At 42.8% G+C, this 22,392-nt stretch overlaps 1 protein-coding gene across 6 annotated transcripts in view; it reads left to right on the forward strand.

The window, feature by feature from the left end:
• PDE8A (phosphodiesterase 8A) overlaps window positions 1-22,392 on the forward strand; it is a 149,828-nt gene that overhangs the window by 45,929 nt on the left and 81,507 nt on the right. The window contains exon 2 of one of the 6 annotated variants that reach the window (XM_082448616.1): window positions 2,550-2,865. The exons of 3 other annotated variants lie outside the window; for them this stretch is intronic. In XM_082448616.1, the coding sequence (XP_082304742.1) occupies window positions 2,653-2,865 (213 nt within the window). In that variant the 5' untranslated portion in view covers window positions 2,550-2,652. Of the gene's footprint in view, window positions 1-1,650; window positions 2,866-22,392 lie in introns of those variants that run through there. 2 more of the 6 variants (XM_082448619.1, XM_082448615.1) reach the window with 2 other exon arrangements.

Below are 22,392 nucleotides of genomic sequence, written 5' to 3' on the forward strand. Positions count from 1 at the left end.
CCAGAAGTGGGTGGACGACTCCTACCGTTCCTGTCTGCTCCTGCTTTGTTCTTAGCCTTAGCTTTCTAAGTCTAGGGTCTCCAAGTTGCAGAGCTGGAAATCAGTTAACGCTGCTGTCCAACAGTTCTCTGGCAACAGAGAGGGCAAGAGTCCAGCTCAGGACAGCAAAGGGCAGCGCAGGAGGCCAGCGAGGCGGGGCTGGGGATAAGGGTCCCCACCCCGAATTAGAGCAGGGCTCAAGGATTTCCAGGGTGATCCCAGGACACCGAGGTCCTGCCTGGGAAGGGGAGCCAAGAGGGCAGCCTGAAGCCCCTGGAGGAGGCAAGGTCAGTGCCAGGAGTCATCAAGGCCGGGCTTCTCAGTGAGGCGGGGAGGGGAGGACAGAGGGCCTGAGATAGACGTTCAAGCACTCTGACGGTTCAAAGCGTTTTCTTCACCAATTACTCTTTATTTAGAAGAGTGCAGATTCTGCCTGGAAAAATTACGTTCGAAAACCAGCAAAACAGAGGCAGGAAACACTACAATTGATGGTAAAAATCTTTTTCTGTGTCTTTCAAGACATGTTCTTTGAGCCGCTGGTACTTTTATAAGGCAGGGAGGCACACATAAGATTATTGTTAAATGTGCTTAAACTTGATAATGTAAGTCACATGCCGGTGGTTTTGGCCCACTGGACTAGTAAAGAGGGCCAATAGCACAAAACTGCCCTCGGGTTACGTGGCCTTTCAGCTCTGCCGCCCTCGGGAAACTGTCCGGTGTGCACCTCCGGCCCGGAATATCCCGGCTCGAGGGGCGCCAGGTCTGTGGATCTTAGGCTCCTCTTGAAGCCCGGGCCCCCGCAGGGAACCCGCCGCCTGAGCCCGTGCGGCAGTCTCAGCGACGCCGCAGGGACTCCAGTCCGGAGCATGCGTCCGGGTCTTTACAGTAGCCGGGCCGCAGGCGGGAGCCGCGGCACCTCAGGGTCGTTCCAGGGTCGCGCTAGGAAAGGTGTAGACGGCGGGAGAGGAAAGGGACCCGTCGCGCCGGGGTCTCGGCTGACCGGGAGCGCAGGGAGGGCGGGAGAAAGGGCGGGTCGGAGATGGGCTGCTCCGGGGTACTTGATGGACCCCCCGGAGTGCCACCCTCTAGCTGATCGTGGGAGGAGACCCAGGCACAGAGAGGCTAAGTGATTCGCTCAAGGTCACACAGCGAGCTGCTGGCGATATGTGTGGGGTGTAGTTCTGCCAACGCGTCTCGCGTCATCACGGGCCTCGCCCGGCACAGCGGACGCCTGGTTCTGCTCCCGCAAGCAAGGAGCCTTTGGGGTCTTGGGCGCTCCGTCCTTTGGTTAATAGGAGAGTAGGTCGGCGTCCCCACCTTGCCACTAAATGTAGCTTCTTAGCATCCCAGCATCACAGCCTCCCAGTCGCCTGTGTAGGCGGGCATGGTGCTCCAGGTCTTGGCGCGAGAGGGAACGCACAAGGACTGCGGCCCCCGACAATGACGCGCGGTCCCCACCTGCCTGGAACCACCCGAAACAGAGGTCCTTCCACCGGTCTCTTTAATGGCTCAGAGATAGTGACCGTTATCTCTAATTATCTATTAGTCATGCAGCTGCTAGGTTACGGAGCCGGGATTCGAACCCATTGGTCTGGGTTTTGGTGGTCGCAGGCCCGAGGTCAGAGCCCACCGGCCCCGGGGTGGCTGTGTGTGGCCTTGGGCAAGTCTTTCTCTCCCAGCCGGGCAGCGTGCCCCTCACATTGTGGCCGCGCATGCTCAGTGGTGGGAGGGGCCGGGAGGAGGCGGCGGGCGCCCCAGCTGCTTTGCATTGACGCCACCACCCGCTGGAGGTCACCGCTGGGGGCTGGGCGCGGCGTGCTGCCGGGAAGACCCGGCCCGGGAAAAAGAGCCGGAGCCGGAGCCGGAGCCGCTCCGCCCGCAGCTCTCGGGTGAGCGCCGCCGCTTCAGCGCTTCTCGACGGCACGGCTTCAGATCCGACTGGAGCCGAGGTCTCTCCTTCCCTACCCGGGCGGACGCGGCCTCGCCGCCCCGACCGGCTTCCTCTGGTCCCTACCGCTCAACGGCGAGAGATCTAGGTTAGCTTTCTCTGCCACCAGCCCTCGGACCAGGAGCATTTATTCGCAGGGCGGCAGGCGGAGCGGCGTTGGTGCCGGAGCCTCGAGAGTCGGCGGCTGTAGCGCCGTGGAGCGGGAACGGGGCCGTGAGCGGGCGCAGCAGGGAGCTCACCTCCCTCGGGGGTCGCGCCGCCCCACTGCGAGGGCGGCGTCGCTCGCGCGGCGCGGACTCGCCTGCTTTCGGGTCGGGAGAGCTCAAATCTCCTCCCCCAAATTCCCCGGAAGCTCGGCGCGGCCGAGGCGAGCACGGCGATGTGAGGGAAGCGGCCAGCGGCTCCCGCGTCATGAAGGGCATGTTCGGAGGGGCGGCCGCGGTGCGCTGCCCGCCCCACCGTCCCCTCCCCACTGCCGCAGCCGCTGCGCCCGCACCGCGATAAAAGGGGCGGCCGCACTTCCTGGCGCGAGACGCGCGCTCGCCGCCGCCCGCCCGCCCAGGCGGCGATGACAGGGCGCTCGCGGCGGCCGCGAGGCGCCGGGCTGGCCGTTTACTGACCGTTTCGCGGCTGCCCGCCAGCGTGTCGGCGGCGCCGCCGACAGCATGGGCTGTGCCCAGAGCATCCACGCTTCCGAGAGCCGGGAGGTGTACCACGGTGGCAACGAGGCCGAGGACGCGCCGGGCCCCGCGGCGCCGCCGTTGCAGCCCGGCGGGCCGCGCCTCCCACCTGGTCACACGACGGCCGCCTCGGCCCGGTCCTGCGGCTCCAGCCTCGTGGAGTCCGAGCCAAGCGGCGGCAGCGGCAACGGCAACACGGTAAGGGGTGCCGGGCGGGCGGGGGCTCCGAGGCTTCGGCCCGCGGTGAAACTCGGGCCCCGCGGCGCGGCAGCTTCTCCGCAGGGACTGGCGGGGCTCCTTCCCGGGCCGCGGTGCCTTGTCGCCCGGCTTTGGATGACTTTGACGGACGCCAGCGAACCGTCTTGCCAGGGTAGCGACCCGAGGCGCACCAACCGTGGTCCTGGGGACTCTGCTTAGTAGAGTTGTGCTTAGGATGCTTTCCGAGCCGTGGCGTCGGTTCCTGGGACACATCCGACCCGACGTGTCGAGCAGGAGGGAACGCTGTGAACTTGACCCAGGCGCTTGAATCCATTACCTACCAAACAGCGGGTACAGAGGAACCCCCTCAGGATACTCTGGCGGGACCCTGAACGTTAAATCAGTGTGAACTTTGTTCTTTTGGTTCTAGTGGTGGAAAGGGAAGGTCGGCTAGCACTGTGAAGCCGGGGTACTGGACCCTACCACCGTGTTGCGTTTTCCCTGTGTCAGCTTTGCACAAGCATGCAGTTGCAGTTTTCCATTTTCTTTGGGACTATTAAAATGTAATCTGGAACATCAGCTTTGCTTCACTGCACATGTATTTGAGGTTCACGTTTATTAGCATGCATGTTGTACTTGAAGCATATGTAATTAGAAAATAGTATCAGAAACGCGATTTTTGAAGCATTCAGCAGGACAAAGTTAATTTTTTATTAAGCAGTCTTACTGGGACAGTTTGTGAAGTAAGCCTTTCTTCATCTTCCCCTGGAAAATTGCCCCAAGCAGCTAGGAGGGGGAAGAAAAACCCAGAAATGAAAACTCTGTCTTTGAAGAAATTAGGAGATGTCTGATACCCCAAACCAGAAAATAAGTGGAAAGGGTTTTTGAAAGATTGGACCAGGAGTATGAGAGGAGGTAGACAGAAGACACTTGCAGCTGCAGACCTTAGGAAAAGAAAACTCAAGAAGCAAATAGTACTTTCCAAGGTGAGGGATGCACCCTGGGGTTCAAAACCAAAATGTTTGGTTTGAAATGGTGGAAATGAGTGTACAGGCTGGTGTCAGAAGCTTCACCGGATCCAGTTTGATACCAAGATGCAGAGGAGCATGGAACTGAAGGAGGACTTAAGGCAAGTAACGTTTGTGGGGAGCAAGCTGAGCTGTTGCGACAGGAAGGAGAGGACTCTGCACTGTGAACAGCCCTCACAGCTGCCTGTCTCTTTGGCTGGAGAGAGAGACTCTGAGAAGGTCAGTAATACCCTCCCCCACTCTGTGTGTCCACGTATACTATCCCGCCAGAAAAAGAAAGAACACTCCCGTTCCCCTGAACATGGCTCTGGCTCTTCTCCCAAGTGAGTCTTCTTCAAATAACTAGTCTAGAATAAACCGCCTTCAAAAATGAGTAATCAAAAATGGACCAGTTCAGGATCTAGTCAAACATAATTACTTAAAAGAAGATGAAGAAACATGAAAAAACAAAAAGATGATGATGACCAACACTCACTAGAAAAATACTGGCACAGAACAAGTGAAAATTATGATGAAATATTTCACAAATTAAAGAAAAAATTCAGTTTACCGCTGTGAAGAGCTGGAGCACAAATCAGAAATACAGGAGCTCAGGGAAGAAATGGCAAGTAGTAGGCAAAAAAACCTAAGTTCAAGAAAGCAAGTGAAGGGAAAAATAAAAGCCATCAAAGAAATGAAGGCAAGTTAAAAGTTAACCAAGACAGTGTATAGAAAACAGAAAAGGAGTAAGTGAGCGAAGTGAAAACAAATAGTTTTGACATATGAATGAAAAGTACAAAAATTCCCTGAAGAAGGAAACAAATAATAGACAAAATAAAAATTTAAAGGTTTCCAGAAAGGAGAACTTGAATCTACAGTTTGGAAGGACACACTGTATACTCAGGAAAAATTAATATAGAACCGTCAGCCTTGCAGTATATCCCAGTAAAATTATTGGACTTCAAATGTAAAGAATTATTTGGACGGCCAGGCCAAAAGATCAACTAACTTATAAAAGGGGAAATTTTGTCTGTTCCTTATCATCAATCAACATGGGAGAAGACTGACAAAATCCTTAAGAAGAGTAAGATTGACCCAAGGATTTTATATTCATTGAAATTGTATTTTTTAAAAAAACAAGTTTTTAAATATAAGAACTTGAGAAAGAATATCCCCATGAACTCTTCTTGAGGAATCTAGTGAAAGACAAACTTCAGTCCACCAAGCGGTAACTGGAAAAACTCCAGCAAAAGAACTGTTACAAACATTGAGTCTGTTTACCTGTAGGTTAAAACAAATTTGGAGATGAGTGCAATGGAACAGAATGTGACGGTTATATGACCTGACAATATGAAATTATCTAACTAACCAAATTTGAGAGGAGAAGAGGAAAGAAGATGGTGGTAAATTTAGAATATTCTTTTCTCATCTTTAATAGGTAGGGTTCAAAGGGTATCGTTTAAAGCTAACAGACAAACTACTGGAGGTGTAGGTATATTTAAGAGTATAAAGTTAAACAGGATGTAGTATGATGGACTAAAATAGGACAGTGGAGGGATGGTGCAAGAGAAGAAAATATCTTAATTTTATCATTTCTCATGGGGGATTAAATAGATACTGTCTAAGGAAATAAAGGCTTTCAGGTATTAATAAAAGTAACCACTAGATTAAAAAATAAACCATCTTAAATATCAAAATATACACACAAAGGAAAATGAACAGTCTCTACAAAGGATAACAAAAATAATTGATAGAACTAAGGCCACTATCTGTCATATCAGTAAATATAAATGGAAATTGGAGGTCATCAGCTTGGTCATCAGGAAGTCGAATCACATACTCCACTAATATGGTTCCCTAACAGAAGAGGCACTGTGGGAGGGACACAGCAGGACACTCCAGAGAAACCACAAAAATGCTCCCTCCGTAAGAGAAAAAGCTTTAAAAATCCATCAGGCTCCTAGAGTGAGAAATCGTCTAATAGAACCAGTCATGTGAGACCTTCTCTCTGGTCCTTTCTTATGCTCCCTGCCTCAGAAACAGCAGCTGGCAGGTAGGGGAGGAAGTGAGGAGGAGAGAAGCAGCACCTGCTTCCCCAAAGGTGTGCTACCCCGCAACTGGCCCTGCTGGTGGAGAGAGAATCTTCAGATGAAAGCTGAAGTGCTCTTAAGCTACTGGACTGATCGTTTTCTTTTTAAAGTACCTAAACTCTTTTTGAAAGTTAATGCAGTTAATGCATAACTCATAAGTGTACAACTCGATGAATTCTTGTACATGTAACCAGCGTTCAGATCAAAAAGTAGAATATTCCAGGAACCTATAAGGCTTCCTGATACTCTCTTTCAGTTACCTACTAGGCTACCCCCACCCCCGCCAAAATATACTGTAGATTAGTTTTGCCTGATTTGAACTTTATGTAAATGAAGTAGACTGATCACTTTTAATTACTAAATTGAGGCTCTGTTTGTGACTTAATGAGTGTACTGGGTTGAAGTGTCCTCTCAAAATTAATGTCCACTGGAACCTCAGAATGTGACTTATTTGGAAATAGTCTTTGCAGATGTAATTAGTTAAGACAAGGTCATACTGGCTTAGGCTGGGCCCTAAGTCCAGTGACTGTTGTCCTTATAAGAAGTTCATGCCATGGCAGAGGCAGAGATGGGAGTGATGCAGCTACAAGCCAAGGAAAGCCAAGCATTCCCGGCAACCACCAGAAGCTGGGAGACAGGCGTGAAACAGCTTCTCCCTCAGATCCTACAGAAGGAAGCAACCCTGCCTACACCTTGATTTTGGACTTCTGGCCTCCTGAACTGTGAGAGAATAACTTTCTATTGTTTTAAACCACCTAGTTTGTGGTAATTTGTTACAGCAGCCCTAGGAAACTAATAAAATGCAACTCTAGGACTTAGTATTAAGAAAGAGAGTGCAGAAAATTTATGAGACTTGTCCTCGTTTTAGGAGTGGAGGGAGCACTACTTCCATTAAACAGGTTTAAAGCCGGAAAATGACTTAAAGACACTTTTGTTTACCCTGCAAGAGCCTTGCGTATTCAACGTACCAATTATAGAAGCAAACTATTGGCTCACTGGAATATCAGACTCTCAAATGTTCACCTTCCAGAAGGGCAGTGGAGATAAGACTTCCCCCAGATTTATTTCATGCATTGCATTCACTACCAAGCTCTTTATTCTGAGTCCCATGTTCCCAAGCACATTCACCTCTGGAAGTGGGTTCTGTGAGAAGTTCTTCAGGGATTCCTAATGGGGCCCTGTCCTCAGACCCACCACAGGTCACAAGTCCCCAAGTTCACATGCCCTCTCTGCCGTGTAGTACATAAAGCTAATCCAAGTTAAAAGGTCATAAAAACAAAACCACGTATTCAAACTTTTTGTTCTCTCCCGTTAAAAGTCTTTCTTCAGACCACCTATGGTTTGGTGGGTTAAGCCAGCCCCATGGACCTGCCCCACAGTGTCATTCTCTTGGAAAGTCTTCAGTGTGCTAGGAATCTGTATGTTTCCTCAAGTCCTCAGCTATCTGTTTACTGAAAACTATTTAGGAAAAATTAACATATAATAGATGAAACTAGCTACTTACAGAAGTCGTCTGCCCTAATTTCAGTTTCTGAGGGTAATTCATGAATATAGTTTCATGTTTTAGATTTATTCCTTATCACTGCCATGTATGTTTGATACCTTATCTAATACTTTTTCTAATAACTCTTTTTTAAATAATTAATTAAATTTTTGGCTGCTTTGGGTCTTTGTTGCTGCACGTGGGCTTTCCTCTAGTTGCAGCGAGCGGGGGCTACTCTTCCTTGCAGTGCGCAGGCTTCTCATTGCGGTGGCCTCTCTTGTTGCAGAACATAGGCTCTAGGTGTGTGGGCTTCAGTAGTTGTGGCTCACGGGCTCTAGAACGCAGGCTCAATAGTTGTGGCACACGGGCTTAGTTGCTCCGCAGCATGTGGCTTCTTCCCGGACCAGGTCTTGAACCCGTGACCCCTGCATTGGCAGGCAGATTCTTAACCACTGTCCCACCACGGAAGCCCTCTAATAACTTTTTACTGGGAAAATTTTAAATCAGCATGATAAAATTCAAGTTTCATTTAGCTTGATATGTAAAGATTTTGAGTATATATAGATATACATTCAAAATTTATTATTAATCTCCAAAATAGTTTTGCTGTTATTTGTTATTGGTCTTACAAATTTTTCTACAAAATCACGTGGTCATATCCTAACATTTTTATATGAGAATTGTGCCTTTGATTGAACTAGAGAAGGCTTACTTCCAGTTTTTTGTATTTCATGCTTTCTTTTGAGATTCAATTATGTGTGCTCAAAACCAGTGCTGTTTTTCACTTATTATATGTTATAATTTAATGGCAAACAATTTTTCAAAAGGAGGTCAGGCACTTTCTATGATATCTAAACAAAATGTTGACAATAGCAGTTGACCTGGGGAGCCAAAATACCCAGAGTAGCAACAAGACAAGAATCTAATCAAGCAGAACTTCTCTTGAGTATTTGGCTAATTGAGAGGACACTGAACTGTAACAAAATTAAAGATTGGATCATTTCTTTGGAGACCTTTGAGAGAGAGGTAGAATAGCCATTCAGCTGGAAAGATCTCACAGTGAAATTGGAAAGAGAACAGAATGATATAATATAAGCCTATCAGGAAACCTAGTCAATCTTGATTTTACTCTAACAACTGGGATTTATTCTTCTCTTTTTTTCCTTAGGTATTTCCTTTAGGAACATTTATTATGAAAACATGGGGAAATGTTGGGGATTATAGTTATTTAGTAATTGAATTCAGAATTCAGTAATTCATTCAGCAGTTACTGAGCACTGTACTTTCTTAGGTTCCAGTTTTATGAAAGTGAATAGAACTCAGAAGCCAGTCTGATAGGGGAGACAAGTGCATATAATCCCACTGTGATGAAGATAAACCCAGGATGCCTTGGAAACACATAGGTGTGGCAGCTCATCCAGATAAGGGTTGGGGCCAGAGGCATAGGTAGAGTTTCTCCATGATTGGGTTTAGAAAGATGAGGAGGAATTAAGAGGAGAAGAGGAAGAAAGCAGGAGTGTGCCACACTGAATGAGTGACGTGGCCACGGCAAGCGACGTGGGCTTTCAAGGAGTTCTAAGTGGTTGGGGCAGCTGAAGCTTAGGCTTCAAGCACTACAGGAGCCTTGAATGCCATATCAGAGAGTCCAGGCTTTATGTAGGGCAATGTGGAGCCCCTGAAGGATTTTACTTGTACTATATTTATGGGTCATATATTTCACTCCTTTTGAAACGTAACATTCTGATGTTTTTCTGCTTTGGATTAACATGCATTCCTCACCCCCTCCCAACACCGACAGTATACAGTTCATCTGTTAAATTCAGTTAGTGATGACAGAAGGAAGATAGAACTGACATTTTGTCTTGCTGTTTACACCGTTAGTACAAGAGACTGTTTAAGTGTAATGTGAAATGAGCAGAAAGATATTTTGAAATGTTTTGTGTTAGTTCTTTATGTATTTTTGTACATCCTGTAAAAATAGTCATTCCCTATATGTTTTCAGGCACTTGTGAAACTTTAGGGGTATGAATTCCTTTTTAGGACTTGTGTGGATGTATTCTCATTATTAATTATTACTGAAGTGAAGAGGAAATGATATCAGCAGATGTGTGGAGCTTTTATTCGCACTGAATACACTATTCATTTAGACAAAAGGATCATTTCTCAATTCAAATTGGAATATTCTAATTTAAGGCCTAAATCAGTTGTGTCATAATCTCTATGGAAACAAAGCTTTCTACTGTGTAGTAATTGCATAAATAACTCATTTCCCCTGGTAGATACACAAATTGTAGATGCATATGCTTCTTTTTCCATTCTGTCAAGAACTCTCTTAAAATAGAAGAGACTTTAGCCAATGATATTTGTTTATATGTTTTATATATAACTTTAAACTTTATATAAAGTTTAAAATAACTTCAAATTTCCTGCTTACATGCATTTTTGTAAAATTGTTAAGACTTAAAAATTGTTGATGAGCTCACTTTCCTTTCCTGGTTGAAATTCTGATGCAGAGGATTGAATTATCCTTCTTAGTTCTTAGCATATTAACATCATCTGCCTGTGCAAGGCTCTCTCCAGTTGGGTTGTCTAGTTTTGTCTCACTGATCTTCAGGCATTCATTATATATTATGGGTATGACTCCTTTGTGGGTTATATGTTTTGCAAACACATTCTCCCATTCTGTGACTTACCTTTTTAGTGCCTAGGGTCTTTTGATGAACAAAATTCTTAATTTATTAAGAATTAATTAGTTAATTCTTAATTCTAATTTATCAATCTTTTCCTTTATGGTTATTGCTTTTTGTGTTTAAAAATCCTTGCCTACTTCCCAAGGTTCCTCTTTTTTTTTGTTGTTTGGTTTATTTATATCTGGTTCTCCACTCCCTCCGTGCCCACCATTCTAATGTGTTTAATGTATGTCATTTTGTTTTTATGGGTTCTTATAAAGTATGTACTGTTACGTGCTTATGTATTTTAATTTATGTAAATGGTATTGTATTACAGATCCCATTCTGTTTTCTTACTTTTTTCACTTAGCATATGCTTTTAAGATCTACCATATTGGAATTCCCTGGCTGTCCAGTGGTTAGGACTCTGAGCTTCCACTGTAGGGGGCACGGGTTCAATCCCTGGCTGGAGAGTTAAGATCCTGCATGCCACATGGCGTGGCCAAAAAAAAAAAAAAAAAGAAAAGAAAAGATCTACTATATTACTGTCCCCCAGTTACCCAGTTAGACATACCCATATTGCTTGCAACTCCCTGCCACTATGCATAACCCTGGACAGGCATCTTTGCGCATGTCCCCTTAAAGATCTATGTGAATAGACCCAAAATTCTCACTTCTGGGACATAGGGTATGCATAGGCAGTTTTGGCTTAACCTTAGTAATTGCTTCCTGAACATCACATACTCTAAGTGAAAATTTCAACTAGGAGTCATTTCTTACTGTTTTGAATGGGAAAAATTACAATTCATTATAAGTCAACTCAAAACCCTGAACTTATTTCCTAAAGCATAACTGTAACTTACTGAACCACTGTACATAAATAACAGTCTAGCATATTAGAATGTAAAATGCTTAAAATAATACTTTCTAATCACCAATAGTTATTAACAAGTGGTTGCTTTGAATGCACTAATAAGGTCAATTTGCCTGCCCCCCCCCCATAACCTGTCAAAGAAAGCAGAGAGCGGTCTCAGGGAGGATGGTGCTGGGATGCCCTCTCTGCACCAGTTTCAGAGATGACATTCCCTTTGACACGCCCTGCTTTCCAACACGCTTATGCAGTTATGACTACTATGATCTAACAAGTATATTTGGATTGTAAATTGAGACTTCCTGCACATAATTTTGTTCAAAATGTATTAGACTTCTGGTTTCCAGTTCTGTACATAAGGAGCTTGGAAGTCAACACTCTGTTCTAACAACAATTAAAGCTGAACAGACTGAAAAATAAACAACTGTTTTTAAATCCATAATAGAGGGGAAATCACAGGGTAAACTGTTGCCCCCGAGACTGGATAGCTAGGCAAATACAGGGAGTCACTGCTTACCAGAGACTCATGCGGAGAAACCTCCACACCAAACAGTGCCAGGTAGGAAAACCTGAACTGTGACTGGTGAATTGCTGGCAGCTCAGTGCAGATAACTCAGAGTTAAAATCTCCAGGGGAACCGTGGCATGGCGGCCCCCACAGCATTGTGAGATTTACCTGCAGGAGCTTGACCAGATTCCCACAGTAAATAGCAGAAAAAAATGTTATCTACAAGAAATCCACTTTAAATATAAAAGCACATATACATTAAAAGTAAAGTGGATAGAGAAAGATGTACCATGCTAACACTAATCAAAAGCAAGCAGACTAGCTACATTAATTTCAGATAGGGCAGACATCAAAGTAAGGAAAGTTATCAGGGATAAAGAAGGGTACTACATATGACAAAGAGATCAACTCTCCAAGAAGTCATAACAATTCTTGATGTATATGCACCCAACAACAGAGCATCAAACTGCATCAGGCAAAAACCAATAGAACTGCAAAGAGAGATAGTGGATTCTTCTATCACAGTAGGAAACTTCAGCACCCCTCTTTCAGAAATGGACAAATCCAGCAGGCAAAAAACTATGGAACGACATAGTTGAACTCGACATCTATTGACATAAAATTGACATCTATTGACTACTTTATCCAGCAACAGCAGAATGTACATTTTTCTTAAGCTCATATGGAACCCTCACTAAGACCACATTCTGGGCCACAACACCTTAACAAATTTAAAAGAATAGAAATCATACAATGTCTGTCCTCAGACCACAATGGAATTAAACTAGAAATCAATAACATAAAGGTAACTGGAAAATCCCAAAATATGTGGAGATTAAATAGTACACTTCTAAATAACACATGGGTCAAACAAGAAATCTCAAGAGAAATTTTAAAATATTTTGAACTAAATGAAAATGATAATCTATCAAGATTTGTGGGGTGCAGCAAAAGCAGTGCTTAGAGAAAAATTTGTGGCATTGAATACATATATTGGAAAAGAAGAAAGATCTAAAATCAGTAATCTAAGTTTTCACTTTAGAAAATTTAGGGAAAAGGAAGAGCAAATTAAATCCAAAGTAAGCAGAAGAAAAGAAATAATAAGAATTAGAGCAGAAATCAATGAAATTGAAAACAAGAAATCAGTAGAGAAAATCCTTGAAACCAAAAGCTGGTTCTTTGAAAAGATCAATTAAATCTATAAGCCTCTATAGAAGGCTAACTAAAAAAGAGAGAAGACACAAATGACTAATATCAGAAATGAAGGAGTAGACTTCACTGCAGAGCCCGCGGAAACTGAAAGGTTAGTAAAAGAATACCATGAACAGCTCTATGCCCACACATTTGATTACATAGATGAAATGGACAAATTCCTTCAAAGACACTATCTGCCAAAACTCACGTGAGAAGAAATAGATCTGAATAGACCTATATCTATTGAAGAAATTGAGTCAGTAGTTAATAACCTTCCACAGCAGAAAGCACCAGTCCCGTATGGTTTCATTGGTGAATTCTACCAAACATTTTTTTAAAATTTGTATTTTCTATTGGAGTATAGTTGATTAACAATGTTGTGTTAGTTTCAGGTGTACAGCAGAGTGATTCAGTTGTACATGTATCCTTTTTCAAATTCTTTTCCAATTTAGGTTATTACAGTATATTGAGCACAGTTCCCTGTGCTATACCATAGGTCCTTTTTGGTTATCTATTTTAAATATAGCAGTGTGTACATGTCAATCCCAAACTCCCAGTCTATCGCTCCTCTCCACCCTTCCCTCCTGGTAACCATAAGTTCGTTCTCTAAGTCTGTGAGTCTCTGTGTTTTTTAAATAAGCTCATTTGTATCATTTTGTTAATAGATTCTGCACATAAGCAATATCATATGACATTTGTCTTTGTCTGACTTACTTCACTTAGTATGATAATTTCCAGGTCCATCCATGTTGCTGCAAATGGCATTATTTCATTCTTTTATTTATTATTTATTTGGTTGCACTGGGTCTTAGTTGTGGCTGGTGGGCTCCTTAGTTGCAGCTCATGGGCTCTTTAGTTGCAGCTCACCAGCTACTTAGTTGCAGCACGTGGGCTCCTCAGTTGTGGCAGGTGAGCTCCTTAGTTGTGGCATGCGAACTCTTAGATGTGTCATGCACGTGGGATCTAGTTCCCTCACCAGGGAGGATCGAACCTGGGCCCCCTGCATTGGGAGCATGGATTCTTATACACTGTGCCACCAGGGGAGTCCCATTATTTCATTCTTTCCAATGGCCGAGTAATATTCCATTGTATATATGTACCACATCTTCTTTTTGTTTTTAATTAATTAATTTATTTTTGGCTGCATTGGGTCTTTGTTGCTGCACGTGGGCTTCTCATTGCAGTGGCTTCTCTTGTTTTGGAGCACGGGCTCAAGGCGCTCAGGCTTCAGTAGTTGTGGCACACAGGCTCAGTGGTTGTGGCTCACAGGCTCTAGAGCGCAGGCTCCATAGTTGTGGCGCATGGGCTTAGTTGCTCCACGGCATGTGGGATCTTCCCGGACCAGGGTTCAAACCTGTGTCCCCTGCATTGGCAGGCGGATTCTTAACCACTGCACCACCAGGGAAGTCCATGTACCACATCTTCTTATCCATTCATCTGTCGATGGACATTTAGGTTGCTTCCAAGTCTTGGCTATTGTAGACAGCGCTGCAGTGAACATTGGGGTGCACGTATCCTTTCAAACCATGGTTTCCTCCGGATATATGCCTAGGAGTGGGATTGCGGGATCATATGGTAGCTCTACTTTTAGTTTTTTAAGGTACCTCCATACTGTTCTCCATAGTGGGTATACCAGTTTACATTCCCACCAACAGTGTAGGAGAGTTCCCTTTTCTCCACACCCTCGCCAGCATTTATTGTTTGTAGATTTTTTGATGAGGGCCATTCTGACTGGTGTGAGGTGCTCTCTCATTGTAGTTTTGATTTGCATTTCTCTAATAGTTAGCGATGTTGAGCATCTTTTCTTGTGCCTCTTGGCCATCTGTATGTCTTCTTTAGAGAAATGTCTATTCAGGTCTTCTGCCCATTTTTTGATTGGGTTGTTTGTTTTTTTGATATTAAACAGCATGAGCTGTTTGTAAATTTTGGAGACTAATCCCTTGTCAGTTGCATCGTTTGCAAATATTTTCTCCCATTCTGTGGATTGTCTTTTCATTTTGTTTATGGTTTCCTTAGCTGTGCAAAAACCTTTGAGTTTAATTAGGTCCCATTTGTTTATTTTGTTTTTATTTCCATTACTCTAGGAGACGGATTGAAAAAGATATTGCTGCGATTTTTGTCAAAGAGTGTTCTGCCTATGTTTTCCTCTAAGAGTTTTATAGTACCCGGTCTTAAATTTAGGTCTTTAATCCATTTTGAGTTTACTTTTGTGTATGGTGTTAAAGAATGTTTTAATTTCATTTATTTTTAAGTGTAGCTGTCCAGTTTTCCCAGCACCATTTATTGAAGAGACTGTCTTTTCTCCATTGTATAGTCTTGCCTCCTTTGTTATAGATTAATTGACCGTAAGTGTGTGTGGGTTTATTTCTGGGCTTTCTATCCTGTTCCACTGATCTGTATTTCTGTTTTTGTGCCAGTACCATACCGTTTTGATGACTGTAGCTTTGTAGTATAGTCTGAAGTCCAGGCGCCTGATTCCTCCAACTCTGTTGTCCTTTCTGAAGATTGCTTTGGCTATTCGGGATCTTTTGTGTCTCCATACAAATTTTAAGATTTTTTTGTTCTAGTTCTGTGAAAAATGCCATTGGTGATTTGATAGGGATTGCATTGAATCTGTAGATTGCCTTGGGTGGTATAGTCATTTTGACAATATTGATTCTTCCAAAGAAGGACACGACATAATGATCAAGGGATCAATTCAAGAAGAAGATACAACAATTATAAATATATATGCACCCAACATAGGAGCACCTCACTATATAAGGCAAATATTAACAGTCATAAAAGGAGAAATCAACAGTAACACAATAATAGTGGGGGACTTTAACACCCTACTTTCATCAATGGACAGATCATCCAGACAGAAAATCAATAAGTAAACACAGGCCTTAAATTACACATTAGACCAGATGGACTTAATTGATATTTATAGAGTATTGCATCCAAAAGCAGCAGAATGCACATTTTTCTCCAGTGCACATGGAACATTCTCCGGTATTGATCGCATGTTGGGCCACAAAGCAAGCCTCAGGAAACTTAAGAAAATTGAAATCATATCAACCATCTTTTCTGACCACAGCACTTTGAGATTAGAAATCAATTACAAGAAAAAAGCTGTAAAAACCACAAACACATGGAGGCTAAACAATATGCTAGTAAACAACCAATGGATCACTGAAGAAATCAAAGAGGATATCAAAAAATACCTAGAGACAAATGAAAACATAAGCACGATGATCCAAAGACCTATGGGACGCAGCAAAAGCAGTACTAGCAGGGAAGTTTATAGCAATACTTACAATCTTATCTCAGGAAACAAGAAAAATCACAAATAAACAAACTAACCTTACACCTAAAGCAACTAGAGAGAGAAGAAGAAACAAAACCCAAAGTTAGTAGAAGGAAAGATATCATAAAGATCAGAGCAGAAATAAATGAAATAGAAACGAAGAAAACAATAGAAAAGATTAATGAAACTAAAAGCTGGTTCTTTGTAAAGATAAACAAAACTGATAAACCTTTAGCCAGACTCATCAAGAAAAAAAGGGAGAGGGCTCAAAGCAATAAAATAAGAAATGAAAAAGGAGAAGTTAAATGGACACCACAGAAATACAAAGGATCATTAGAGACTACTACAAGCAGCTATATGCCAATAAAATGGACAACCTGGAAGAAATGGACAAATTCTTAGAAAGGTACAACCTTCCAAGACTGAACCAGGAAGAAATAGAAAATATGAACTGACCAATCACAAGTACTGAAATTGAAACTGTGATTAAAAAACTCCCAACAAGGGAATTCCCTGGCGGTCCAGTGGTTAAGACTGCGCTTTCACTGCCGAGGGCCCGGATTCAGTCCCTGGTCGGGGAACTAAGATCCTGCAAGCTGTTCAGCGGCACAGCCAAAGAAAAACAAAAACCAAAACCTCCCAACAAACAAAAGTCCAGGACCAAATGGCTTCACAGAAGAACTCTATCAACATTTAGAGAAGAGTTAACACCTCTCCTTCTGAAACTATTCCAAAAAATTGCAGAGGAAGGAATACTCCCAAACTCATCTGTGAGGCCACCATCACCCTGATACCAAAAACAGACAAAGATACCACAAAAAAGAAAATTATAGGCCAATATCACTGATGAACATAGACGCAGAAATCCTCAACAAAATACTAGCAGTCTGAATCCAACAGTACTTTAAAAGGATCATATACCATGATCAAGTGGGATTTATCCCAGGGATGCAAAGATTCTTCAGTATTTGCAAATCAATCAGTATGATACACCACATCAACAAACTGAAGAATAAAAACCATATGATCATTTCTACCAAACATTTAAGGAAGAAATTATACCAGTTCTCTCCAATCTCTTTCAGAAGATAGAAGGAGAGGGAATACTTTCTAACTCATTCTATGAAGCCAGCATTTCCCTCATGCCAAAACCAGACAAAGACATTACAAGAAAAGAAAACTGTAGACCAACATCTCTCCTGAACATAGATGCAAAATTTTTCAACAAAATATTAGCAAGCCAAATAAAAAAGGTATAAACAGACCCAGGTAAACAAGACTGGTTCTACATCAGAAAATTAATTAATCCACAACATCAACTGACTAAAAAAGAAAAATCACATGATCATATCAGTAGATAGAGAAAACATTTGACAGAATCCAAAACCCATGCATGATAAAAGTTGCTCAGCGAACTAGGAGTAGAGGTGAACTCCCTCAACTTGATAAAGAATATCTGCAAAAAACCTACAGCTCATATCATACTTAATGGCGAGAAACTTGAAGCTTTCCTATTAAGATCAGGTACAGGGTAATGATGTCCCCTCTCACCACTTCTTTTTAACATCATACTGAAAGTCCTTGCTAATGCAAAAAGTCAAGAAAAGGATATAAAAGGTATACAGCTTGGGAAGGAAGACATAAAACTGTCATTGTTCACAGATGACATGATTGTCTGTATAGAAAATCCAAAACAACAGACAGAAGAACTCCGGAAACTAGTAAGTGATTATAACAAGGTTGCAGGATACACGGCTAATATACAGAAGTCAATTGCTTTCCTATATACTAACAATGAGCAAGCAGAATTTGAAAATAAAAACACAATACCATTTACATTAGCACCCAAAAAAACAAATAAAAAACTTAGGTATAAATCTAACAAAATATGTGCAAAATATCTATATGAGGAAAACTAAAAAATTCTGAACAAAATCAAAGATGAACCAAGTAAATGGAGACATATTCCATGTTTGTGGGTAGGGAGGCTCAATACTGTCAAGATGTCAGTTCTTCCCAACTTGATCTATAGATTCAGTGCAATTCCAGTCAAAATCTCAGCAAGTTACTTTATGGATATTGACAAACTGATTAAAGCATTTATATGGAGAGGCAAAAGACCCAGAATAGCTATACAATATTAAAGAACAAAGTTGGAAGCCCAGAAATAGACACACATAAATATAACCAACTGATCTTTGACAAAGGAGCAAAGGCAATACAATGGAACAAAGATAGTCACTTCAACAAATGGTGCTGGAACAACTGGACATCCATATCCAGAATAATGAATTTAGATACAGATGTCACACCCTTCACAAAAATTAACTCAAGGTGGATCATAGGCCTAAAAGTAAAATGTAAAACTATAAAACTCCTAGAAGATAACATAGAAGAAGACCTAGATGACCTTGGTTATAGTGATGCTTTTTTAGATACAACACCAAAGATGTAATCCATGAAAGAAACAATTGATAAGCTGGACTTCATTAAAATTAAAAACTTCTGCTCTGTGAAAGACAATATCAAAAGAATTAGAAGACAAGCCACAGACTGGGAAAAATATTTGCAAAAGATGTGTCTGATAAGGGACTGGTGTCCAAAATATATAAAGAACTCTTAAAAACGTAACAATTAGAAAATGAACAATCTGATTAAAAAATGGTCCAAAGACCTTAACAGCCACCTCCAAAGAAGATATACAGATGGCAAATAAGCATATGAAAAGATGCCCAGCATCATGTGTCGTCAGGGAAATGCAGATTAAAACAACAGTAAGATACTACTCTACACCTATTTAAATGGCCAAAATCTGGAACACTGACAACACCAAATGCTGACAAGGATGTGGAGCAACAGGGTTGGAGGGTGCAAACAGTGCTAGGGGGAATGTAAAATGGCATAGCCACTTTGGAAGACAGATTGGCAGTTTCTTACAAAACTAAACATACTCTTATCATACGATCTAGCAATTGCTCTCCTTGGTATTTACCCAAAGGAGTTGAAAACATATCTATACAAACACCTGCACAAGGATGTTTATAGCAGCTTTATTCATAAGTGTCAAAACTTAGAAGCAACCAAGATGTCTTCAAGTAGGTGAATGGATAAATTTTGGTACATCCAGACAGTGGAATATTATTCAGTACTAAAAGGAAATGAGCTATCAAGCCACAAAAAAGACATGGAGGAACCTTAAATCCGTATTGCTAAGTGAAAGAAGCCAGTATGAAAAGGCTACATACTTGTATGATTCCAACTATATGGTAGTCTAGAAAAGGCAAAAAACTATGGAGACAATAAGAAGATAAATGGTTGCCAGTGGTAGGGGGTGGGGAGAGATGAACAGGTAGAGTACAGAGGATTTTTAGGGCAGTGAAGATACTCTATAGGATATTATAATGATGTATACACATCACTGTATATTTGTCCAAACCCATAGAATGTACAACACCAAGAGTGAACCCTAAGGTAAAGTATGGATTTGGGGTGATTATGATGTGTCAGTGTAGGTTCATCCTTGGTTAAAAAATGTATTGTTCTGGTGAGTGATGTTAATAATGGCAGAGGCTGTGCCTATGTTGGGGCAGGGGGTATAATGGAAATCTTTGTACCTCCCTCTTAATTTTGTTGTAAACCTGAAACTACTCTGAAAAAAGTCTTAAAAATATATTTAGTTTGGAGGATGTAGACATACATTTTAAAAATATAAATACCAGACAACTTCCGGTCAAGATTTTACCTTAGGACTTCCCTGGTGGCGCAGTGGTTAAGAATCCGCCTGCCAATGCAGGGGACACGGGTTCGAGCCCTGGTCTGGGAAGATCCCACATGCCGTGGAGCAACTAACTCCCTGTGCCACAGCTACTGAGCCTGCGCTCTAGAGCCTGCGAGCCACAACTGCTGAGCCCACGCGCTGCAACTACTGAAGTCTGCACGCTCTAGGGCCTGCGTGCCACAACTTTCAGTTTGGAAACCCACTTTCTGTCAAAACCTACGTTTTTAGCTTCCATACCTAGTAAGGATTTCTTCATTGCTCTAGAACCAAACCAGGGGCATCGTGAATGCTTATGCATCCCCTTTCACTAGTGATAACGGCTACTCACTATGGAGCACTTAACTGTATGCCAGGCATCATGCAGAGAGCTGCATATCTGTTACTCATTTCATCTTCACAGTCACTAATTTCCAGGTGAGATTTAGCAAAGTGAAGAAACTTGCCTAAAGTTACAGTTTTTTAGGGGAGAGGGGTCAGAGTTCAAACCCCTATGTGTCCCACCTCAGGGATACTGGTGAAGGGAAGTTTGGATGATTCTGGATAATTCACTGTGTTGCGTGGGTTGTCATTCTCAGTGTAATCCCCTTCAGACAGCATTGAGGTCCATTAAGCTAACCCAGTAAAATCTAGGCTGGGGCTTGCAGTCGGGTTGGTGGGAGTAGTCAGGTAGGCGGGCAAGCAGCTGTGGAGCCTCCTGAATAAGGCTCACTGCTGTCTGAGTGTGCAGGGTGTGAGATAAACATGACTGATGAATGTAAATACACCTGAAATAGACTTGTCCAGAGAGAGGCAGGATGCTAATTTATTAATTTATAAGTTAGGAATATTCCTTTTGATACCTAGGTCATCCATGCCTGCTGGATTCAGTTTTTCTCTGGGAGGGAACTGAATCAATAGCACTGAGTTGTCAACCTCTGGCTTCCCTCTCCTGGACTGCCTGTACACCCTCCTCATTCTGACAGGAAGATCCAAGTGGTCAGTCGACTTTCTCTTTTTGGGGGGAGTGGGGAAGAAGTAGATTCTGGTCTTGCCTCCATGATGTTATAGCTAGATTTCTGCAGTTGGATTTGAGGATTCTTAAATTTCACTGACACAGTGAAAGAGAGGCTCATGGGTTGGGTTAATCCTTCAGTTGGCTATCCTCAGTTTTTCTGGGTTGATTCTGTTTTCACCTTCAGAGGCAGTCTTCTTGCAGGGTTTCTAGAAAACCTTTATTTGTCCCCTGTATCAACTACATTAATATAATATTTAAGAAGTGGGTCCTATTTTGTACAGTATTTCAAGGTACTGTGATGTTAATGGTTCTTATTAGAGATTACCTAAGTGCTCTGAAAGAAACAGCTCTTTGGAAAAATATAGTTTTAAAAATGCCTCTGTGTGTGTAAAATTATAGTTGCATAGCAAAAACTTCTTGGAAAACCTTTTCTGTAGATATTTAGAATTTATTGGGCATTTGCTCACTGTCAGGAATTGTGATAAGCTCTTTAAATAGTTCATTTAATTCAGACACCATTTTTTGCCCAGCACTATGGGTTTGGGAAAAAAGGACCTGAACAGTTTCACCCTAGCGTGTGACTTGATTTGGGCATCCAATTGAGGTAACATATAAAAGGCTTCTTGTAAATATGTGCTGTTTAAATTGACCGAAGGGCATATTAAGACCAGGTAAGGGGAGAAAAAAGAGACTGGGACATTGAGGATGGATAATGGAGTATTTTGCTTGCTCTGGGAGAAGGACCAGGGGAAGTGGCTAGGAAGGAGCTTTGCCTCAGGGTAGATCTTGGTGCCATCTTGTGGGTGGATCTGGAAAGGACCAAGCAGATCCACATCAGCTTCTACTAGGATGCCCTGCAGAACCCCAAATTTCCACACAACACTGACATAAAACTTCAAGTCAGATATCAGAACTCTGGTCTGGGAATCGGTGGATTTGGTTGTGTTCTGTCCATCAGCAAGTCCTGATCACTCCACCTCCAAAACACACCCCAGATTCATCTACTCGTCTCCATGGCAACTGCTAGGCCAGGCTACCATCCTCTCTCACTTGGACTACTACAGAAGCTTCCTTACTGTCTCTTTGCCTCTACTCTCACTCTCTCACTGACTGTTTTCCACAGGCAGCCAAAAGGATCATTCATTTACGTTATTATTATTATTATTATTGGCTGCACTGCACGGTATGCAGGATCTTAGTTCCCTGACCAGGGGTCAAACCCGGGCCCCCTGCGTTGGGAGCGTGGAGTCTTAACCACTGCACTGCCAGGGAAGTCCCCAAAGGGATCTTTTAAAAAAATAAAAATCAGATCGTATCATTCCCTTGTATAAAACTTTCTAGTGGCTCTTCATGAAATTTGGAATAAAACCGAGTTTTCTTGTTCTGGCTTAGAAAGCTCTGCATCTTACAGCTCCTGCCTAGCCGTGAGCTCATCTCGGCACTCTTCCCCCTCCTTTTCTCAAATGTCCACCCTGTTCCCACCTTAGGTTCTGTGCTCTGCCCGGTGCTCCCTCCTCCACTCCTGGCGTGGCTGACTCCTTGTCATTCAGATCTCGCCTTCCGCAGTGCCGCCTCAGTGCCACCTCAGAGAGGCCTTCTTGACTCTGATTCAGAACAGCAACCCAGTTACTCTCCGTCAAATCCC

Source organism: Balaenoptera physalus (genome assembly GCF_965194825.1).
Source record: "Balaenoptera physalus genome assembly, chromosome: 2".
Lineage (NCBI taxonomy): Eukaryota > Metazoa > Chordata > Mammalia > Artiodactyla > Balaenopteridae > Balaenoptera > Balaenoptera physalus.